This window comes from Sebastes fasciatus, chromosome 6 (genome assembly GCF_043250625.1).
Source record: "Sebastes fasciatus isolate fSebFas1 chromosome 6, fSebFas1.pri, whole genome shotgun sequence".
NCBI lineage: Eukaryota > Metazoa > Chordata > Actinopteri > Perciformes > Sebastidae > Sebastes > Sebastes fasciatus.
In genome coordinates, this window is record NC_133800.1 from 11,425,793 (window position 1) to 11,450,236 (window position 24,444).

At 41.7% G+C, this 24,444-nt stretch overlaps 1 protein-coding gene across 2 annotated transcripts in view; it reads right to left on the minus strand.

Moving 5' to 3' along the window:
* Nucleotides 1-2,577: 2,577 nt before the first annotated feature.
* ghra (growth hormone receptor a) overlaps nt 2,578-24,444 on the minus strand; it is a 35,728-nt gene continuing 13,861 nt past the window's right edge. For both annotated transcript variants that reach the window (XM_074637639.1, XM_074637640.1), the window contains exons 2-10: nt 23,569-23,690; nt 10,457-10,586; nt 9,469-9,638; nt 7,878-8,056; nt 6,998-7,151; nt 6,817-6,907; nt 6,526-6,595; nt 4,113-4,351; nt 2,578-4,011 (exon numbers count right to left, since the gene is read on the minus strand). In XM_074637639.1, the coding sequence (XP_074493740.1) occupies nt 3,243-4,011; nt 4,113-4,351; nt 6,526-6,595; nt 6,817-6,907; nt 6,998-7,151; nt 7,878-8,056; nt 9,469-9,638; nt 10,457-10,586; nt 23,569-23,686 (1,920 nt within the window). In that variant the 5' untranslated portion in view covers nt 23,687-23,690 and the 3' untranslated portion in view covers nt 2,578-3,242. The remainder of the gene's footprint in view (nt 4,012-4,112; nt 4,352-6,525; nt 6,596-6,816; nt 6,908-6,997; nt 7,152-7,877; nt 8,057-9,468; nt 9,639-10,456; nt 10,587-23,568; nt 23,691-24,444) is intronic.

Consider the following 24,444-nt stretch of genomic DNA (forward strand, 5'->3'; position numbering starts at 1 on the left):
ATGGGTGTGAACACTGAAAGTTGGATGAGCATCATTGGGTGACTGTATTACATCTTGACTTTGGGTGCACAACTGTCCTATTGTTGCTACTGATAACTGAAACATTTCCAGATATCATCCACTTTGCAGGTTTTTTATCACCAAACATTCACACAACACAGAGATCGCTGCACTCTCTTGAATGACCCCGTCCCAACCAGAGTAAGGCTGAATGCAGGAAAAAACACATGTACCGAGCAGCAATATATTGTGATTAGTAACATTAATGACATACAAATATAGAATTTTACAGCACTAGTAAATATATTAAGACATTTCTGCAACAGCATGACTTGCTGGTATCATCAGCACTATAGGCAGCGACGACAGACAAGAGGGACACAAAGAGAGAAATGGCACACGTATATCGTATTCACAGTTTTTTCTTTTTAAAAATGTCATTTTATGGCTCTTGAGATTGTCCGATACAAAAGACCTATTCTATCTGCTTAGCCTGCTTATCTCAAGGATGATTCCAAAGCGACGTGATTCAAGGAAGTGTTTCCTTTTTGCACGCTGAAGTATGTTTTGTTGTGATGTGCTCATTTGGAGGCTGCCTTGATGCTATACAATAACTTCTAACTCATTCATAGACTCGCTGTAATGAAAATCCATTGTGTTGTATGACAAAACCATGCATATCGTACAATCTCTATTAAGCTTAGATAGCTTATTGTATACATTATTATGCTATGCTGCTGTGTTTGTTATAGGCATATTGTCAACATCTTTATGATGAGAATTCATAGGATGAAAACACACGAGGACAAAAGGTGTCCTCTGCTGTCCTCTCACCCACACAGACCATTATAAAAAGCTTACATTGTCAATGAACCGAGGGCAAGCTTACACTACAAGCTAATGTGACTAAATAATTGATTAAGCAACAGAAGTTTTTGGCCTAAATTTGGTTATTCTAAGAAAAGTATGGGGGCAAAGTAACTATGTCTAATTATACACATATTACCTGCTATGTCTGACTCAGGTTTTCTGGCAAAAACAATCACATCTATCTGTGTATTTGTTCCTCTATTAAGCCAGAACTTGGAACTCAAAAGTCTTTCAGCCCTGATCAACATTTTTTGGTTTGGAAATTGTGGTCAGTTTTATGAGCATGATCGGAAACGTGCAAATTACGGTTAAGTGGCCTCAGAAGATTTGCATCCTTGCAACTATTTTCAATTAAAAACATGTCAGCTCATCATTTTTCTGACTATGTCCGGAAGGCAAAATTAAATATCAATTAAGGCAAATGTTTGTGTTTGCATGCATGTTATTGTGTTAGTGTGTGTGCATGTTTTTAGTTGTGAATCTATGCACAGAGAGGCTTTACAAGAATTCACATAGCAGTACATAGCAATGCATAAATGCACGAATCCTAACTAAGTAAGCATGACTCAGCACAGAAACGGCAAGCCAATAACACTATCATAGGCACAGACGTGTACTTGGCAGGTAATAAGTACAAAATGTTAGCTAATTACAGCTATTACATACTTTTTCACAGTCTTTCAACTTGTTCCAGTTGCTGTCCCTGCAATAACAATGCAACATGAGGAGAATACGACTCCCAAGTAGAAAGCTTGCTCATCAAGGTTTCAGTTTACATGATTATGAGTGAGTGCTGGTTGTAAAGGTGAGACTTGACCGCTGTCGCAGGATGAAATGCAATAACAGGTGTGTGTGTGTGTGTCCCTTCCCTTCTGCTAAATATCAATGTGCCCTTGAGCAAGGCACTTGGTGGTGCTCAGTGTACTGTGGCTCTGAATACTTACTACAAGAAAGGCCGTTTTATGCTGTAAGTTTCATGTTCTTGGTAAGCATGTCAGAATAAAATGGAATAAATAATTCCATGCTGGGACGTGTATAATCAGTCTAGGGCTGCAACTAACTAATATTTTTCATTGTTAATTATTTTTTTGGATTAATCGATTAGTTGTTTGGTCTATAAAATGTCAGAAAATGGTTTCCCAAAGCACAAGTTGACGTTCTCAAATGTCTCGCTTTGTCCACAACTCAAAGATATTCAGTTTACTGTCACAGAGGAGTAAAGAAACCAGAAAATATTCACATTTAAGAAGCTGGAATCAGAGAATTTTGACTTTTTTTTTTCTTAAAAAATACTCAAACCGATGAATCGATTATCAAAATAGTTGGGCGATTAATTTAACGGTTGACAACTAATCGATTAATCATTGCAGTTATAAATCAGTCTGTAATATTCAATGCATTCCAGGTATTAGTTTATGATGAAATGTTGTTCCCTTTTTATTCATCACCTCTGCTTCAGTTACTGATTTCCTTCATTTCCCAGAATTCCTTTTGATATCCCCAAAGGACGGAAAGAGATGTCCCAATGACTCATGTCTGTGTGTGTGCATTTGTACTGTATGTTTTTCAGCTGTTGAAAATATTTCTTCTATTAAACTCTATATAGAAAAATAGAGAAAACTATCTTGACATCATATAATCTACGTTTGGCCACGTATCCATGAAAATATGAACAGCATACCATGAAACACAATGAAGCCAGGAATGCAAGGTAAAACTGCATAGTAGTGTTTTGTGACTGTATTTTAGGGTGGATTTTTTCACAATGAGATAAGGAATCTAAGAATACAAAATAAGCCACATCTGAGCGGCAAAGCATCTCTGCCAGCAAGAGGTATCGACGACAGCTCCTTCTTGGTGTGGTGTGAAAAACGTGACTAGAATGTGCTTGTCTTCTCCTGATCAATCCCACACTGACATGTCTCTGTAAGATTAAGACTTCTACAATGCCATTGCTCTAAACACAATTAGCCAGAGATTTAATGCAATCCAAGGTAGTCTAGCAGCGAGCTAATGCTTTTTCGACTCATTACAATCACAGTCTCACAGCCTATAATCTGGGTAATCTTGTGCATGGATGTCAACAAATAGAGCAAACCGTGCATTTGGTTTGTGGTGTTTATACTTTAGGCTGCCTTTGCATCAAATTAATTGACGTAGCAGATGTAAAAGAGTCGGCCTGGTAGCTTTTCACGTCGCCCTTTTCAGCACCCTCTGAAAACAAACACCTGTACACTCTCATCCACACGGTGTGCTGTGAGTTATTTGGTTTCCAGCGGGAATCAGGTAGAAACAGGCTTTTTGTGACTGCAGGGGGACTTCCTGGTCAATCAACCTTTGACACTTAAAAAAGGCCTAATGGCATTGTCATTTCACGGGGAAAGGTTCCCCAGCAGGTCTGGGGTGATGTACCCCACGGGCATCGCGGGTAGGGCCTTGAGTGGGTGCTGTGGCAGGCAGGGAGGGGTAGACTGGCGTGGGGGCGGGTTGAGGAGCAGACTGTGTTGACTGTCCACCTCCTGCACCACTGTGTAGTCTGCGACAGGAGCAAAGAACTGGGACTGGGGAGAGTCAGGAAGAATGTAAGGGGATTGGTTATCCTCTGCTGTGGATGCAGGTTTGCTCTCCGCTGGCTGAGGGTGTATGGTTTGATAACCCTCGCCAGGCATGGGAGAGCTGGGCGGAGTGCTGATCTGCCGGGCGGTGCTCTCTGTGGTGTAGCTGCCGCCTTCAGGATCTACTACCAGCAGCTGAAACTGACGCTCCTTCTGCTTGCTTTCCTCAGAAATCTCACTGCCTTTGTGCTCTTTTCCCTTCTTTTGTTTTTCCTCGTCCGTGGCCGAGTTGCACTCCTGGATTCTGAGCTGCTGGCCAGGAGACAGTACTACGCCCCCTGAGGGCATCACGTTGCTGACTTGGGCATAGAAGTCTGTGTTGACCCAAGTCTGGGGCCCCCCGGTTTGGGTTTGGACGAGAGGCCTCTCGCCTCTCTCTGGGGCCGGGGCTCTTTCTACAACGTCGAAGGAGGATTCTCCGTCCTCGGGTTGGCCCGGCAGCAGGGTGGCCATCAGCATTAGGGTGTCTTGGATGGGCAGGTCTGGGTCATAACAGCTGGCCCGGCCTGAGTCGTCATCAGGGAAGCTGGGTGGAAACGGATGGAAACAGAGGAAAAGGAAAGAGATGAAATTCACATTTTTAGTTGCATGAAAAACACAGCCGTTACATGAGAATCTGTGCAGTACCTGACGGCGTTGGAGCACCCTGTGTTTGTGTGGTGGCTGACGGGTTGGGACAGACCCAGGAGCCTCTGGGTGTCTGAGCCCTGGTTGTCCTCCTTCTCTCCTCCAGTATCTGCATCCTCAGCGTCCACCTCGATGAACTCCACCCATGGCTCATCTTGGTAGAAATCTGGTGCGTAAGGGGGTAGGCCACCCATACCTCCACCACTCAGGATAAAATTCAGCTCATCCAGGTTCCCCTTCTGTATGTGCACAAATTTGTGTGGCATTCAGGATGCAGAAATGTATCATATAATGATAATAAAAGTCCCACCTTTTCCTATTATCTGCACAGTATTGTGACATTTGTTACATTACATGTGCTAGTCTCCTAAAGGGGGCAGTGCGAAACCCACGTGAGACAGATACAGGAAATGACAGTGTGCCGTCCATGGATGTATAATAAGACCTGGATACAGCGCCGCTGCTCAGCCTTGCTTCCATTTTTTTCCACTGGCCACTCGCGGAAAGAAAAATCCCCCTGCAGCCCAAAAAGCATTTTCCCCATGGACCACCATTGTAACAGAGACACATTGAAGCATCATAGAGGCAATGCCGTAAGTTGATTCATTTGATGGTAGACATGTTAAGGATCATATATTAATCAAGATTTCGTTAAAAAATGATGTTTGATAAGTTATTTAAAAACGTTTTTGTTTACAATGGCATACAAGCTAAAACAATGTTAGTAGCCATGATAACTGCTACTAGAAGTGTATAGAGTGTATATTCATATTTATGTTTATTCATATTTACTTAATATTTACTCATATTTAATAATATATTTAGTTAAAAAACAGACTGATATTTTTGTATCCTTTTATTTACAGTTTTCACCAACATGTCAATGAGGAATTGTGACAGTAAATGGTCAACCTTACTACGACTCTGTCTTCATTGGCTGCGGTTTAACTTGGTGTTTAGTCAGAGTTTCAACACACTGAATGAGAACACTACAGAGCCCTCAAACTGGGGAAACTCTCACGAGATTGTTAAGGTTAGGCATTGACCTCAAATAGTTAAGGTAAGGATAGGTCATTGGGCAGCGAGTTTTGCGAGAGTTTTTTGCAAGTTTTTGCAGATCTCAGATCAGATTTCGCAGTTTGCGGGCTCCCTTCTAGACACGACGCTGTATTCTCATTGGAATGAATAGGTGCGATCTTGGGGTCCGGTATCTAGTTCTTCTAATACATCGACGGTGCCGTCTCCTTTCTGAACCGTCTCTTATTACACCACAGGATACACTTGCAGAAGCCCAGGTAGAAAATGTGAACGAGAAAGAAAGAAATATAAGTAGATTAAAAAAGACAAGATAGAGAATAGAAGGAGAAAACGGGGAGCCGAAAAGGCCAGAATAAACTAAACAAAAAAGCTATAGGCCTACAAGCTGATGCGGCCAAATGTGCCAAACTCAGCAGCTTGTTTATGATTAAAACCAGGGGTGGACAGGTAGGACCGCCCAATGTTAACGATCACAACACTTTTGTTATTAAGGGTTATGATGATGTTCTAGAAAAACTGTGCACAACAAGGTTGTAGAGAATAGTGCACTATAGTAAAGCGATAATCATATATCTCCTGTATAATAGAAAGTGAACTAAAGTGGGCTGGTCTAAGGCATGAAACTCCCGGGCTGAAAATGAGTCCCACTCCGGCCCTGGCGCTTTGTGTTTCACCTTTGTCTGAGCATGAAATAGCAGCATTATTATTGTATTTATTCCTATCAGTATTTTTTTTTTTTTCCTGAGGTCCGGGGGTAAGGTTGTTTTGTAAAGAGCACACAGGCTGCCTGTTAAATGCATCCCACATCATCCGTCAATAATACACCCACAACACAATTCTGAACCGAGACCCTCTTCACGTCGTATTATCCCTCAGTGGCCTTGTTTACTCACAGAAAACAAGAGTGCCTGTTTTGCTTTCAACTTATTTTTGGACATTTTCGCTTTTATTTGATAGTTGCCAAAGATGATAAACAGCCCGTTATTGGGAGAGGGACAGTTGGACGCCCAGCAGTGTCTGTTTTTAATTAAACATTACAATGGAAATTTAATCAAAAAAATAAACTGTGGTTACACAACACATTATATAATGCACAATACCATGTGTTGGCTGCTGTGAAATATTTCACTCTCTGCACATATACAATAGGATACAGTATATATGTATTGGATTTATGAGAGTTTGAATTATTATAATATATGTGCCAATATTTGATTTGTTAAATAAATACATAACTTATTTCAATAAAAGTGACTAAGATATGTATAAAGTGGGACATTTTACAGTTGCATCTTAAGCACTGCAATTTCTTGTTATACATATCGGCCGAACAGGAAAGGGAAAAGGCAGAACAACAACACAGACATAAATGTACCTTCAACAGCTCTGAATCGATGCCTTTAATTTTGGGTGCAGGAACCGGTGGCAACAGAATCATCATCAATCTGCAACGGCAGGGAGAGGAGGAGGACATGATGAAGATAATCTGTTCACACTAGCCAGTATTTATGTGTCTGCCGTGCTGAGAGCTGGGCTGCACAATCTGCTGCAGATTTTTCAAACATCTCCCCCCGTTGTAACTGCCATCGTTCATGCAGTAGAGGTTGAATATGTTTTGGACACTGTTGGTGTACATGCATGAAAGAGCGAGAGAGACTGTTCCTACCTTTGCTGCTGAGAGATGATAATAAGCATGATGAGTATGAGGATGCCCAAAATCCCAAAAACAAGAACCAGTGTGAGCGGGAAAGTAGACTCTACAAGAAACAAAATTATCATCATCGAACAAAGCAGTGGGCCATATATATTTTACTAAGTTTAACCAATTGACTGATAGCTGATCTTACCTCTGCTGGGAATCTCCGACACTTGAATGAAGATGGAGTCGCTGAACTCTCCAAACTTAGTGAAGGCCTGCATCCTGCAGCGGATGTGCACTTCGTAGTCTTTTCCTATGTGCAGACCGTAGATCGTCTGCTGGGTTTGCGGCTGCATTTCTAACTGAAATATACAAACACGTAGGAAAGAGAGAAAGAGAAAATAAAACAACAGAGAAGGAATTTAAAAATAAAAAAGTGCTGTGTTTTAATTAATCAGAAAAAGATTGAGCTTTCGTTTAAACAGCTACAAGAGAAGCTGACTGAAGCTAAACAACAGGGTGTCATTGGGTCTATGTTTATTTTTGGCTAATATAATAATGACCTCTTCAAAGGTGCAATTGTTGAGGCGTTTCAGACACATTAGACGGAGGACATACTGTTCTAATGGAGGGCCTTAAAACTGTTTCCAAGGCTGCATTTGCCAGACTGGCTGGCTTGGCATAAATTAATACGAGCCTGTACAAGGTCCCATGGCCTCTGACCTACAGATCCCTCCCTTCACTTCCTTCAGAGAGGCTGTGTTGTCCCAGAGGGCCTTGCTCTGGCTTCCACCGCCTTGCCAACAAAGCTACACTGCATTTTAGCCACAAGACTTCAGGGGGGGGAGGGGAGAGGAAACACGACACTGTGCCTGTATGACCTACCTACAGCTTACTTTAAAGAGTGTTTGCATTTGTGTCAGCTTTTGCATGTGTACAGAGGCCTTTTGTAAAGTTTTAAGGTGTGTGTTTACATGTGTCAGGACATGCAACTGTGTGTGTGTGTGTGTGTGTGTGTGTGTGTGTGTGTGCGTAAAAGCAAGGGAGGAAGAGAGAGAGCTGAGGAAGCGAGTAAAGAGAAGACTTACTGCCTCCCAGTTTGTGGTATTTCTCTCCCTGTACTGGATCTCGTACTCGATGCGCATCCAGCCTGCCTCAACGTCTGCAGAGGGCGGGGGGTCCCAGTTGACCATGACATCATAACTCAGCCCGGAGGGACTTATATTCAGAAGGGTCCAGTTTAGAGACACTGGTGGGTCAGGACGTACTGCCAAGGAGAAGGGCAAAAAGTTCAGTTTATTACAATTATTTATATCATGTTTATGAACATGGTAAATTAATGGAAGGCTTTGAATGCACTTCATCGTGTGTAGATGAACAAATAAAGAATGAATCAAAGAAACTGCTATCTTCTATGAGTCAAAGAATTTAAAAAATCTACAGTATATAGTGGAGGTCACCTATACTGTATGTATGTTTATGTGCTAGTATGAACTTGCAGAACTACATCAAGATACACTTGTCTCCTCTGATAAAAAAAAAGAAGAAAAATCTAACTGGTTCTCAGTGGTTTAAAATTGATAAAACAAAAACTAACATTAAATAAAATACAAAATAAAGGTTACACTGTTGATTATACTCCACTTAAAGGGACATGTTTACGACTATGCTAGTCTTAGTCATACCAGTTGTGGGGCTAAACATTTGAAGAATGTCTTGAGTGTGGAACTAGATGAAAAGCAACAAGGTCACTAAAATTAAAAGGGTGTATCCCCCAAATTTCATGGCAATTAGCTTTTAAGATTACAAGATATTTAGTGTGAAGGGTTCATGATTTGGCCTGAGGGTTGCACAAGGAAGGAAGGAGGAAAACTCAGTGTAAACAATGGAAAAGGAACATGAATATTCTCAGTAAATTTAAAGGAATGTTGCCCATTACAAATGGATATTTCTTGTGTACAAGTAGAACCTTTGGACTGACGGTGGCACTGGTCACCAAAGATTAAGATTGATCATCTGGGGACTATGAATATTCACAGTAAATTTGCTTGATATCCAACTGGTTGCTGTTGATATATTTTGCTTTGGATAGTACACAGTAGTGCATACTGGAAATGGACAGACCACCCATAAACAGCGTCTTTACTCTACTGTAAAACTCTACTGTGGGTTCAGTGGAAGACAATATCCAAATGTTATCTACGAAAACATGCTGATAATCAATTTGCACACATGAGGAGAGCTAATAAACAAAGGTTTCTCCACGGAAGATATATCAGCAAACATAGGTCATGTGATTATATCAGCATCTTGTACAATCCTGGTTAGATAAAGACTGTCAGACATCAAAACATGTACTGTGTAAACAATGTGTATCTGACACTCGCTGTGATACTGACAAGCATGTGACATTTGATGGTTTAGTTGATATGCAGCAGCAAGTGCCGTTTCTTAGAAACCGTCTGTGCAGGTGATCTATCATGCTTGCAACACCCATTTTCTGTTGTCCACCCGCCACTCAACTATTAGTACAGCTATTTCTACATGTGGAGGAAAGAAAATGTGCTCGAACATGTTTCACACAATAGAGTCTGCTGGAAATGCAATGTAGAATTTCACCTAATTCATTGAACATACAGCAAAAATCTGGATATACACACAAATGTTTTTTTTACTAACCAATATTCTCCACAGTGAAACAGTCGTCCTCATTGTAATAGGTGACGTTGTTTTGGCTGCGGAGCTGCATGCAGTAGGGGATCCAAATGGATGTGTGTTTGCCATCGAAGTAGCACTCCCTATTTGAATGAACATACTCTGGACACTCTTTCCATTCACTGGTGGGCGATCTGAAGTAGGGAAACAATGACGGAAGAAAGAGAAGAGGAAGCAAAGGAAGATATTAACTTGTTTAAATGTGACTCACATATGCGCACACCATAGACTGATGGACGACGCGTCTCCACTTCCCCCCACTGTAAAAAAAAAAAGTGAAGCCAAAACCGTTCTTTGGCAAAAATATCCCGGATACGGGCGATGCCATCTTGAAATTTTGACGTCATTTGGGGCCAGAGTCTGCACAGTAGTGACGGGGCGGTGGAGCCGCGGTATTGAGGTCCCACCCACACAACCGTCCGAGCCAATCACGAGCCGAGCACAGCTGCAGCTTGTTAGTTTGAGCCATCTAGCTGCTACGTTAGCACCACAGTAGCCGTTTGGCTAGAAAGACACAACACCTAACCATAATATCTCTATAACTTCACTCAGAGCAGCTGTCAATCATGACGCCACACCCCCTTTTTATAGCATCAAATAACAAATTAAAAACAAACTTGAAAAATGAACACTTGAACTTACATCAGCGTGGTAACAACTGCCTAAAATGACAGAAAAAAATTATTTAGGAAAAAAATATTTGATGTGTACTTTGACGTTTTAGTTTGGCACTTGCCCCAACCGCTAACATGGAGGGAGTGGGATTTATGACCTATACTGCAGCCAGGCACCAGGGGGCGATCGAGATGTTTTGGCTTCACTTTTGGGGAGCTGTCTTGTCGTCTATCTTTAAATACCTAGTCTATGGCACAAATATGCTCCACATAAAAAAAACAATTACTTGAACTTCTCCTGCTAAAGAAGGTATAGCTACTGTGGCTATCACACTCACTCAATCTTGCGGTAGAAGACTCTGAGTGCTCCGGGGGAGGACAAGTTGTGGAAGTTGCCTGGACTCCACCAACACCGGAATGTCTCCTGGTCCCTCGATATGCACTCTGTGATGTGAGGTTCAAGGGGAGCTGAAAGACAGCGAGAGAAAGACAAAGAAAGGTAAAGGCTCAGAGACAGAACAAACAGAAAAACTCAGATTACATTAAGGCTGATCAATCAATCTTTATTGACGTCTGTCAACCTCATCGGGTTTTAGATTGATGAATGCAACAATGCTGATAAAAACCCAACACCGTTTATTCCCACTCCTACTCGACGGCACTTGTCACATTTTCACAGTAATGCTATAGCTGCAGTTCAATCTAAACCTCAAGGTAAGAATGAGGAAACACAATGCAAAATAATGACACTGTAATATAACAACAACACCTCACGTTTACTACCCACGCTTGAAGGACCGACAGGAAGAAGTCAATAAAATGTTCTAGTTGACTTCGGACATACAGTATATATATATATATATATATATATATATATATATATATATATACATATGTGCGTAATCCTGTCTTGAGTGTGTGTCTGTGACGATGCGATATTTGAAGTATTTTACCAACATACGTGGGCATACCTTATTCCTTTCTTTTACTTGGATAGACCTTACGGTGCATTAGCATCACATCTTTTCAAGATGCAAAACCATGTAATGTGCAGCGGGGGTAACACTTTCTGCTGATGGGAGATACGGCTAACTTGCAGTCTGCCTCTTATGTTAAAATGAATTTCTGCTCCCTGCAAACTTGTTGAAAGATGGAGTTGGGTTTGCATCAAATTCCAGTCACTGTGCCTTTATAACCTTTAAATCTATACACACATTTCATTCCATTTCTCCTCTCTGCCCCACCCTGAGGATCCTGACTCAGCCTTTTTCCACCTCTCCCTTGGCACCCTGTCACTCCTCATCACCAATTCCCCGCCCGCCCGCCACCCCCTTCTCTGGTCGCAGGCCAGTTTCTCATCCAGCTGAGAGTCACAGGGTTTGGTGCAACCATAAATAAGCAACCGAAGGTATCATTGATTTCTTCTCTACCCGCTCTCCTGCTCCAGCGCCGGCTGCAGCATAAATCAGACGCCAGACCCAGAACATCAACACGCTTCACAACACAAGGCGAGGAATTAAAGACAGACTGAAGCAAAAATGCAGCAGTGCACTGTCATGGGATAGTTATCTCCACATAGACTCCCTGAATGCTATACGAGTATACGGTCTAGACCTGCTCTATATGAAAAGCGTCTCGAGATAACTTCTGTTATGATTTGACAAATACATTTAATTGAATGCAGCCAAATCTTCAAATAAATATGAAGTACTACACTACCAGCATGTGCACGCATACAACATTTGCACACAGACACACAACCGTCCAGCATGCATCCTGAGTTAACATTCGACACCACAACAAAACACCCTAACAAACAAGCCCAACCCGAGGCAGGTCAGACTTCAAATACTCATCATTTATTCACACAGAGTATGAAACCATTACTTTGATTACTTACTTTCTATTTGATGCCTCATAACTCATTGCATTCCTACGCCGTTGTGCCTCCAGCTCTCCCCCCCTTTCCCACCTTACCCTCCCTTCATCTTCTGTCGAGGTTCCCAGAGCATTGCTATTTCACCTCGGCCTCGCTCCCTCCCCCCATCCAACAAATTCCAGCTGCCACCATCAAAGAGCTTTCTGCTGACACTGGATGCAAAGGAGAGCTTAGAAGTACAGCAGGACAGATTACATAAAGAGTACAATAACACCTTGGAAATGCACGGGTTCTTAGGTTAACATATATATGTCTCAAGGTCAGGCAACATTTCAGGCAATCAGATATGTTTCATGTAATCAGGGTGGGGAAGACTCAAAAGCACACAGCTAGTATTTTGAAAGTTAACCTTTCCATAAAGAATGGTGTTTTTCTGGCAAATGTCAGAAGGTGCAGCCATTTTTTTAAAAAGTTGTTTGCATTTCTGAACAAGGCTGTGGATGGCAGTTTAATCTGAAGTGTGTTAGAGGTGAAAGGTCGTGCAGCAACCCCTGAAGAGACTCCAATTCTCACTTTATACTCTCAGTGTCTCTCTTTCTCACTCATTTTCTGACCTGTCATACTTATACTCGTATACTCTTCTTATATAATCCTATACATTGCTGTAAAAAAAATAAAAAAACACAAAGAAACTGGAATTGTTCAAGTTGTAACTGGCTCACAACCACGGGGCAACGTCCTGACAGCTACATGATTACCTGCCATGCACAGGCTGGTAATTTTGTTGCAGGGCCTCACTCCTACTAATGTATAACCAGTTTCAGTGATTCAGCTTAATCCTGCCTGTACCTGCCAGCTGCCACTAAATGATCAGCAGCTGAAAGCCTTCAGCTGGAAGGAGAAACCTATTTTTGTGTGTGCGTGTGCGCGTGTGTGTACGCTCATCCCGGCTGTCCACATGTATCTGTCGGTCCTTGTGGTCTGTGTGTGTGTGTCTGAGACTGATAAACAGCTCTTAGCTTCACGTCCTGTCTTCATGAGTCCATACAGAGGAGCTAGGAAACCACTTATCTACCTCGATGTCAGCTTTAGCCATTAAGGTTTCAAATCCACTGAAAAGCCTAAATAAAGCACTCTTCTCCTGGCCCTCGCACCAGCTGGCAAACAGCACTAAAGAGGCGGCGAGGAAGGTGCGACGAGGCTTTATCAGTTACCGCATTGTGAAACGCTCGACTGTCATGAGCAGCGGGAGGGAAATGAGGCTATGACGCTATGAATTACCACCTTTTTTCCAGCTCATTTGCAGATTTAAGCTCGTGTTGAGGTTATTAACGCTTCAAAAGGCTGCTAAAAGGAGAGCGGAGGCGTGAGATAAGGAGGAGGAGGAGGAAAGGTAGATGGCAACAGTCAGAGAGAGTGAATGTGTTGATTATGTTGTAACACCAGCAAACTGTAAGTCAGGAGATTTTTGGCAGCAAAACAGAAATGTGGTTGAGAATAAAATTGATGTCATTAATTATATACACTGACATGAGATATACTAATATAGTTTTTCATTATAGGGTACTGATGATACGTTGCAGTTTGTCTAAACCGGTTCTGCTCGAGAGATGTCAAAGCCTGGAGGTGGTTTACTGTCCCAGCTCACACAGTCTGTGTGGTGTCCCTCAGGGCTCAATTTGGGTCCGTTACTGTTCTCTTTATGCTACTAGTACTAACAGGTCCAAAATTAGTTTAAACTGCTGCTACAGTATGAAAATGAATCTAATATTTAGCATCCAAGCTGAGCCAAGCACATTGACAGACATGCTTCAGGATATCAAGTGTTGGATGAAACCAGTTGACTACCTTCGGATCTGAGAAGTGAGGCCAATGTGGAAGTGCCTTAAGCTTGCATTCTTTCTAACAGCTAGCAGGGGGCGACTCCTCTGGTTGCAAAAAGAAGTCTGATTGTATAGAAGTCTATGAGAAAATGAGCCTACTTCTCACTTGATTTATTATCTCAGTAGACATTGAGTTTATGGTCTCAATCGCTAGTTTCAAGTCTTCTTCAATACAGCATGATGTTCATTTAGTAAATTATGGTCCCATTTAGAGTCAAATAGTCCATAAAGCAGGGTATGTTTTAGGGCGTGGCTACCTTGTGATTGACAGGTTGCTACGTCCGTGTTTTTTGTCTCATAACTTTAACCCTTTCACAGTGTTTTTTCAGTTCAGGAAAATTAATTATAACCTTTTTGGTCGCCTAAAAATGTCTTGTTCAATGTTCGGTAGTACTTAGCTCCACCCTCTCGTGTCACTTCTGGTTGCAAAAAATCAACATGGCGACAGCCAAAAACCAAGATGTCGATTTTTTATTTGAATTGCATCTGCAATTAGGCACATCCTATCTCCCTGGAGAAATATGACATGGAGAAAGTTCTGGACTTGACTACTGCTCATTTGCACTTACGGCATTTTGTAATTTCCCAAACTGGTATTTCCTGTCTACAATTTGTGCAAAATTCTGCTACGGTGCTGTCTCTTACAGGTCTCCTGAAGTGTAAAGCTTAAAACTTTGGCACAAATTTGGTTTATCTAAAAGTAAATAAATTAACTTGATCATCTATTACTACTTTGGGACTGCATGTACAGTTTGTGAGCCGGTTTTATCTGTTTCTTACCATACTGTCAAAAATAGCACAAAAAACAGACACACAAACACTAGATACATGGACATTGAGTGTCCCTTCATTGTGGTATTAGCACATAATTGATTTGAATTGCCCTATGCTTGAAGAGAACACACATATAGCTGCTGAACAGTAGAACCTGTTGTCCCCGGTCACTTCACTCACAACTCATACTCTGCTCTCGACTGACAGCGTAAACACAATTACTGGACACTCAAAGCTGAATTGCCGCTACAAGTCTCAATTTAACTCTAACAGGAAGCATGATTTTTTTAGGGTAAAGTTATCACATAAAACAGTCAATATTCACTTGCTTTATATCTCCAGAATAGGCAGGCACTGCTTTTGAACAATTAAGTAAACTTATTTGGGACTTCTGACCATTGCGGCACCCGTGCCAAATGATCCACATCGTTTTCTGTCGCACCATCAGTCGGCATTTGTGTGTGTATGTGTGTGTGTGTGTGTGTGTGTGTGTGTGTGTGTGTGTGTGTGTGTTTCTGTTAACCAGATGGAGAAATTGGCAGCACACACTGACACTGTGCTAAGAGTAAAAGTGCCTGTCAGGCCGCACATGCCGAGTCCTACATTATATCCCTGCATCACAGCCCTTACACGTACACACATGCACTTTTCTGCAACACACACCAGTTGATGTGTTAATTAGTGTGCAGCAGACGGCATTGCTTGTCTTCCATGGGGAACGTGTCTCGGATGATGAGAAAAAGAAAGAATGAGCAGACAAGAAGAAAAGATTGGAAGAGGAGAGTGATCAAATCTGGAATTTCCTCTACATCTCAAATGCACCCAAACCCCCCCAAAAATATCAAAGGTTGAAAAAAAAAGATGTACTTTTGCGAGATCTCGCAAAAGTTTTGCGAAAAACCAGAACAACAATTTAGGTCAATATACTTCCGGGTCAATTTGGCACCGTGGAAACAACCACAACAATGGAGCGCACACATGTGAGAGACATTCATAGATTTGACATGATATTGTCCTCAAATATAAAGACAAGACAAATGAAACAATAATTAGCAAGCTATAGCGCATCTAGCGGCCCCTCTGGCCTCCTTCCTCACCACTAGGAGACTACTTCACCGGGAGAAGAGATGACAGCTCCGGCAGAGACGGGCCTTCAGTTAGTGGCTGTATAGCCACTCGAAAAGGCAACAATAGTTTGTGCTCCATACCATGTGATCATGGTCCTTAAAAAATTAATGTAAATGAATCAGCAACAAAACTTTCTTTTGCTGTCATTACACAGGTAATACCCAGCTGTGACACCCGATGCTATATGGGTTTGCACTACATGGCTGAAAATGAGTTGTTACAGCTGCTCTCCTCCCAGTGAAGTAGTCTCCTAGCGGTAGGGAGTGAACGGGAGGGAGCACGGGGTGCACTAGTTATCTAATTCTTCTCTCTATTTTTGACAAACCTTCAGATGGACCTTCAGATGGACCTACAGTTAGCGGCTGTAGCAACTCGAATTCAGCCACCCTGCGTAACGGCAGCAACAGAAAGTGTTCTGATCCAGCGGGGGATCAGGGCGGTCCGGGATTAGACACCTGGCGCTGGGGTTTGCACTGGCTGAATTAGAGTTAACTGAAGGGCCATCTCTGCAGCTGCCATCTGCTCCCGTCCTGACAAAGTAGTAATTCTTGTATCATTTGTGGTCTGATAAACAGTAAATTCTTCAAATTCAGTGCCCTATATCGCTGTATTTCAAGGCTACTATAGCTGACATAGGGACCCTAAATGAAAAAGTTTTGCAAGAGATCACAAAACTTTCTCCGGAGAACACAAAAGTATATATCTTTTTCATCCATAAATTTTTTTTCTCCCCCATGTCTCCTTACGGGCTCCATAGACTCCATATTTATACACATGTATTTCATTTTCTGGAGGAAAAGAAAATGAAAACCTTCAAATCGAGCTTAAGGGTGGAGGTTAAATGTTGAGTCAGGAGGCCATGTGGCATTGGAGAGAGCCAGAAAGTGCAAGAAGTAGGCCAGAAGAGAGGGGGAGAAAGGTGAGAGGCTGCAACAAGATACAAACAGGGGAATGTAAACAGGTGATATAAATAACTGCCAACATGCACACGCAGTTTCACACATAAGTGCACACACACGCACGCACACACACACACACACAAATGTGCACACATTGAACTTACACCTTCAAAACAAAAACCGACAAAGAATATCAAAGTGCCATTGTCCGATTCCTTGAATACGTTTCCTCCCAGTTGCACAACAGGGCCTATGGACCACAGAGTGGCGAGTTCCCGCTCCATCTGATCCACATGATTCCCATCAGTGTTCATCGCTTTGAAGTCTAACAGAAACAACCTGGTGTGTTTGACCATGCAGTGACCCAGTCAGGTTTTTTCTCGTCCCAGCGATTTATTAGCCTGAACTAATGATGTTAATCTCCTCTAATGCCATTACAGCCCACGCTATTGGCTTAGCAATGTTATATTACATCCAAGTGAGAGTAAATATAGATGAGCGGGGGTGTCTGGCTCGCAGCAGGGACACCTGCATGTACTGAGTGCGCACTTATTACTTCTGCCAGCCTGGACACATCAGCATGGTGTTAGTCGTTTTTCACATGGGACAAAGCAACATGTTAAATTCAGCCGGCGACCTCACACTGAGGTGGGAGATCGCTGTTTTGCAGAAATGAGTCAAAATGGCTCTTTAGTGTTATAAGTGAGAGCTGAAAACCTGACAAGCTAGCTGCTGCGCACTTGCTCATCGCAATCACCCATTGAGGGTTTCTTTTAGAGTTGTTCCGGTACCGATACCAGTATTGGAAATGCGTCTGATACTGCCCAAAATTCGGGATCAGGTATCGGCGAGTACGCCAGTCTATGCACCGATCTGATACCATAATTTATTAACCCAGAAAGAAATAGACTTGTTTAACTGGAAATCAATTATTATTATTATATGTATCATGACTGCCACTGGCAACTACTTTTTTAAAGCAGAAACTACTGCAATCAGAACTGATTGCAGGTAGTTTGTCACAGCAGTTTATTAATAATAATAATAATAATAATAATAATAATAATAATAATAACTAAAGCTGCAAGCAGCGATGAACGGGCCCCTCGCTCCTTGTGCACGTCGGGGGTACTGGCTGGACTCCGGTTGAAAGCAGCTGTGCTTTTCAGTGACCGTTTGACACTGCACTCACGAGTTAGATGGTTTTTCTTGTGTTACTCTGGAAATGATGTATTGCAAATTTTGTACCACTTCCTGTGTGGTGCTAGAGGACACATCATAATTATACGTCATGTTGCTGTACTGTATATCATGTGTAGACCACACCATGTAAATTTCATGTAAATCGGATGATAGTCGTCACATAAGGCTGACTAGACTAGTTATTTAGTTACCTTCTAGACACGACTGACACGGAGAGACGACTATTGGTTCTGAACAACAATGGCGGCTCCTGAAGAGGTTAGCGTAGATGCTGCAGCAGCATCAGTTCTATCAGAACTGGAGAGTATTTCGTCATTGAAAGAAGAGAAAATAACGGCACTGAAGGCTTTTCTCGATGGAGAGGATGTTTTTCGCTCTTCTCTTGACTGGCTTCGGCAAGAGTTTGATTGACAGATGGTTCACCTGCCAAGTATTTTTTGAAAGTGCCTGCCCTTTTCCAAACAGTTTCCAAAGACGGCTTCTCAGATGGTTCTGTGTAACAAACCATCTGGCCTGGTCAGGTTACCTCAGTCTGCCCAGCTGCTAATAAACCTTTACCTTAAATTCCCTTTTGTAAACTACATGCAGAACATTGCTGTTGGATCTGCTGCTTTTGCAGCGCTCCTTCCATTACAGAGCATTTCCCCCACCACATATTCTCTTTGTGTTTAACTTCAGACAGATACCATATCCCAAACGAGGCCCCGACTTCGCTGCTCAGAGCAAACACACCCACTGCTTGTCTTTGAAGCAGATGTAACTGTAGATTGTGTGTACAAGCCAGGCGGACCAAACCTCTGCACTTTTACCACTGGTTACCACCTCTGTGTCCGAGAACAAAGCCTCGCTCTACAGGATCAACCTGATGGGCCTGAGGAGGAGCAAGTAGTCCTCCTGAGACACAGACACAGACAGACACTCGGTCGGGAGGAAAAAGAAAGTGTGTGCATGAGGACAGATGGAGACAAATGACTACCACTGGCTATAATCACTTTGGTAAGCCTTTAAATACATAGAGAGCGTCTCCAAACGTCTACTCTTGGCTTGTCGTGCGGCTGGCTCTACAACAGACATAAAAATGCTGCAGAAACAATACAACCCTCAGAATTCCAGGAAGGCTCCCCAAGTGGAACAACGAAATGGCTTTAAACAACCCCAAAATCACAATGTTTAAGGTCACTCACCTACTCAACAAGTTTGAATGATATATGCAACCTAGATATGTCTAAGAAAACGAGTGTTGGGTCAAACATAGACTGTTTTAAGGGTAAAAAGCAGCTATCAGGATTGGAGTTTACACTGGTGAGGTTGAGAAAGGCGCAGGCTGTGTGTGTTTGCTCATGCTATCAGCGGCTGCTTTGTGTCTACAGATGTTTTAACGGTTGTTGAGGAAGACACGCTGGAGACCGCTTTAATGACTGACGGAGGTGGACCAGTCAAAACCTCACCTGGCTATCAGCGGTCTGTTTGAGAGCTTATCAGAAAGGTAATGTAAGCCCACAGAGATAAAAGACATTTGCAACAGACTGAACAAATACAAAGTCAAAAGGCCCGAGGGCAAAGCTGTGGAGCTCAAAACTCTGTGTGATATTACTAATTAATTCCCAGTACAGTGCAGACAGACCCATCTGTTCTACGTTAAGCACCTTTAATCTCTTCCACTCCACCCCTCTTTACCATAGACCCATTTTATCTTTGTCTTTATAGGGGGGAGATAGCAGGTCAACAGTAGATGTCACATAGAAGTGGTGCACATCATTGGAAAGCTGGGAACCTGAAGATTAATTTGAGATGCGGCTCAGCACTGTGCGTCAAGTTATTCTAGTCATAAATCAGAAAAAAATAATAAATTAATTAAAATAAAAGTGCATAAGACCTAACCGAACTAAATAAGGCCTCGCTTATGTCTCATAAGATGAGATTTTGGGGTTCATACCATTTCTTACACAGATTTGGTGCTAATTGATCAAAATGATCAAAAATCCCTCCAAAATACCACATTAAATCACCAAGACCTTGAGGAACACCACAGAAAAAGCCATGCTGTGATTTGGTATCAAAAACCTTTGACATTTTGAGATTCCTGCAAGAATTGCATTTTTCGGTGATTTGATGGCGAGAACTTCTGGCGAGAAAAGATGGTACAGTCGGCCGAGGGTGCAGGAGTGGAAAAGGTTAATGTAACATGTCATCTCAAGATGCAATGTCAAGGCTGTTCTGCTATATGGCTCAGAGAGTTGGGGAGTTGATCAAAACCGATATGAGGAGAGTGGAAGTATTTCACAATGGATGCCTCAGACGAACATGCCAGATCTTTTGGCCAAACAAAATCTCCAACCACCAACTGTACAAAAAAAACTGTAGCCGGAGCATCATCAGGAAATTACACACAGATGTCTGAGATGGCTAGGCCATGTTCTGAGAATGGAGCAGGACCGGATCCCGAGAGTCGCCTTAAGATGGACACCACCAGGCAAAAGAAAACCCGGGAGGCTCAAATCCACCTGGCGCAGAACTATGATGCAGGAGCTGGACAAGATGAACCTGTCATGGGGAGAGGCCCAACATGCTGCCAAGGACCGAATGCAATGGAGAGAGCTCATTGAAGCCTTATGTCCCATAGGGGATGAAGAGGAGTGAGTGATCTCAAGATGTAACCAGGGGTAGCTGTGTTGAAATCAGCCTTTATTATGTTATTATCAAAATAGTTCTATATGACTGTCTGCCTCTATTTTATACACATCATGTAACTAATGCTATAGTTTTCACATGTTGTCACGTCTGTTGGAGTACCTGATCAGGACACTGTTATTCTCACTCACTGCAACAAACTAAACAACACAACCCATTACCTTACCAACACTTTCCACTCCCCAACCACAAGCTGTTTTTCAAAACCAATGCCCAAAAAGTCATAGCAAATAACCAAGAATTTATATATACACACCCAAAAGACAATTACAATCGTACATTTCTAGTCAGACTGCCAACATGGCCTTTAACCCTGATCACTTAATCCAAATAAGTACAATACGTTTACGGCAGATATTACTACTAAGTCATGGTTTAACAGGCTCTCTCACAGAAACCAAGAGGAGTTGATTTACTACCACAATCTGTGAACCAAAAAAAAAATGTTGGCTGCGTTACCAGCACTGGCACCAGAATTATTTTGTGCTTGGAAAAGCACTAAAAACAGCAGAGCAGAAAGAACAAAATATGTCCAGAGAACATGATAATTGAACCAATGCATTGGCCCATTGAGTCATTTCTTTTCCCCAACTGGTGGAGTTTTGTCTTCATTATTCCCCGATCAACGCATTTTACAAAGCTGGGGATTACACAACGGACTACAAAAAATACAAATAGAAATCATCTTTAAACCATAAGTGTGAGGCTGCAACATTCATCAGTCAACACATAGCAATTAATAATGGCAGCATGTTCTACCTCAAAAAACAGACTAAGTAGAAGAAGGGTGTGGACTTGGTCTTCACTTGGCAGGAGAAGACAAGATGAGTTGGCATTCTCCAGTGGATACCGGTGGTAATATTTCCAGCTGGTTTTCACTAAACCCATATTTAAAAAAAAAAAAAGAAAAGCTCTTGTGAAGTGCCAAACTATTTGTCTGACATAGAAAGTGGTTCAATGTCCTCCTCAAGATGCCATGAAAATATGGCAGAATCACAAATGAAAAAAAAAATACTACTTTGTTGCTTCCACACTCCGACTGCTCAATTATCAGTAAAGACCAGAAAACCAGAAAAAACCTACATTAATATGTCAGCTATCAAATAAGTTGTGAATGTTTATGCTGCAAAATAATAAAGGAAATCAATTGTCCAATGCTGTTGACTGGACTATTAATAACTTAAACAACATGCTTTTTAAAGGAATCGCCAGTAAACAAAGGCAGTACCAATTGTGAGTACTTGTGCAGGTACCCGGTCCATCCAAGTGGATATAAGGCCTCTCTCCATCAGAGAGCCCATAATCACACAGCCAAAATTCCCCCGGTGCTTCTCCAGGTAACATGCGTGCTTTCCATTCTGGCAACAGGTGCTGCAGCAGCCAGACAGTCAGACATGGTCTGGAGATTTTTCAGGTCTCTGTCTAATGCTGTCTGGCTCGCTTTTTAATGGCAAAGAGCAGATGCACCTAAGAATACACTGGAGAGACAGCGACTAGCCAAAATGTATATCCAAGGACGGCTTTTATTTGTGTTGCCAACTGTTTGCAGTACCGGGAGTTGCACGCAAATGTAACGTTCCTTTTGTGTATGTAACTGGAACCGAATGAAGCTTCACAAGACGATCAAAAAAAGAAAAGAATAGAAAGAGATTAGTAAGATTTTAATATCTTACTAATCAACAGATTTAAATATGTTGTAACCAGGACACGTTTAATATTTTGACTTGATATATGACTTAAATGATTATTCGATCACAATAGTCATTGATCTTCTGCCAATCAAATAATAGATTCATTGTTTCAACACTGTTTTATGTTAAAACAACTGAAGACCCACGTATTTAAACTGGCCTTTGAGTTTTGTTGTTTTTAATTTATTTGTATTTGCATAAAGCACTTTGTGAATTGTTTATAATAAACTTATTATTATTATTATTATTATTATTATTATTATTATTATTATTATGTGTTATTTTATTCAATCACTGTCCCAAAGGCATGTGGGTACAGCAATCCAGCAAACCAAAAGGAACAATGTATCAAAAATAAATCCATAGCCTGATTTTCCACCCTTTGGATTTGTAGGTAGCATTTGTTCACATATAACATTTTACAAACTGAGCCAAACCCATGAACAATAAAAGTTTTTATGGAAAAAATGGCTGCTTTCAGAAGTGGATTCTCATAAAATAAAACCCATGAATGGAAACGCAACGGAACCAAACAGCCATAAAGCAACATTTCATTTAAAAAAAAAAAAGTTCAGACAAAGTCCACAGCAGAATCGATCCATTCCTGGGAGTTGTATCTTGGCTGTGAGGATTTCTCTAAATCGTGTGCTGTTCTAACAAAGGTAGACTTTAAATAAACAAGTTTTTTTTTTGGCATGGCTGCACACTTTCACCTAATTCCAGCTGCAGTGGCTTCAACCATTAGAGGAAGATGCCAAATCATCACAAGGCACTCTCAGTCCATTTTGTGATGGGGGGACTCTTGAGCATCAATTGTGGAAATCATGCAGTAAAAGACAGCTATCTTGGCTTTAAGGATTTCAAGTGGTAAATCATATGAAAAATTTAAATTTGGCCTGTTTTTCTCAGCCGCAGCATTCTTTCACCTAATTATTTCAAATGGTTCAGTGACAGCTGGATTAGCTGGCTGAACATCCTGCGTCGTCCTGTCCATGGACTTTGACAGAGAAGCTCCGGCCATGTATTTACCCTGGCTCTATTGATCACCGACCTGTTTGACAAGCCAAACCAGGAAAGTGCGGCGTTTGCTCAACGCTGAACCTTTCCACATGTATCTGAGCAAACACAGCATTCTGCAACTGATGTCTGACATAAGATATGATAACAAGTGTCAACATCGGAAACTGAATCACACTTGTTAATGTTTGATTAGCTGCACGTAGAGGGCTTAATAAACCCGAAGAATGAATTTGTCTTTTCTTCTGCTTAATCGCCCCGACACAAAGTGGTAAAAACACCTACCTGATGACGTCACGTGGTCCCGGCCGATGAGAAATGCAGATCCTGGAGCGGACAGCCAATCCAGGGAGGAAATTAGGAGAAGGAGCAGGAGATTGGAGGAGGAGGACAAGACAGCCATGATGCTGGAGAGAGAGACAGAGGGGAGAATGAGATCGGGGGACAGAGACACAGTGATTATAATTATCAGTTGGACTCCATGATGACATGCCCATGTGAAAAACCACCCTCCCTCTGACGCTGCTCTCTGCCTCGCTCACTCTTTTTCTCTCTTTCTTGCTCTCTGCCCTGGGAGCATAAATTGCGGGTCGGTGCCACTGCCATTTATTTTCAGCTGGTGTATGTGAAACCCAACACAGGACAGGGCATAATTAATTATCATGCCAGGTTGCTGCTGCAGCATTTGTAAGTTGAATGTACAAAGTTTTTGTGTAACGTGCTGTTTGTTTGTTTGCGTAGTCTCCTTGAAACAGTTTCTTGTTATTTGACATTTCATTTTGATGTGTTTATTGGTTCAGTTTTACAGATAAGTTCAATGCAAACAATATTTTGTGTTTTACAAACAAAAGTGCACAAAAGCACACCTTTTTTTTAATAATTGTCAGAAGATTAAAAACAAACAAACACAATAAGATATAAATAAATAGAATAAATATTACAAATTTAAAAAAGGGGAGTTTTTATTTGATATTTCTTACAAAACATTTCTGTAAGTTATGTCCATTTGCAATGATTTTGTTAATGGCCATGATTTCATACAGACATACGTCTACTGCAGGTTTAAAAAAAGACAGCGGGAGGAGTAATTTGAAACATAAGAAAAAAAGTCACTCTTATGTAACCCCTCATGACGCCAACTAAAAGTGAATGAAATATTAG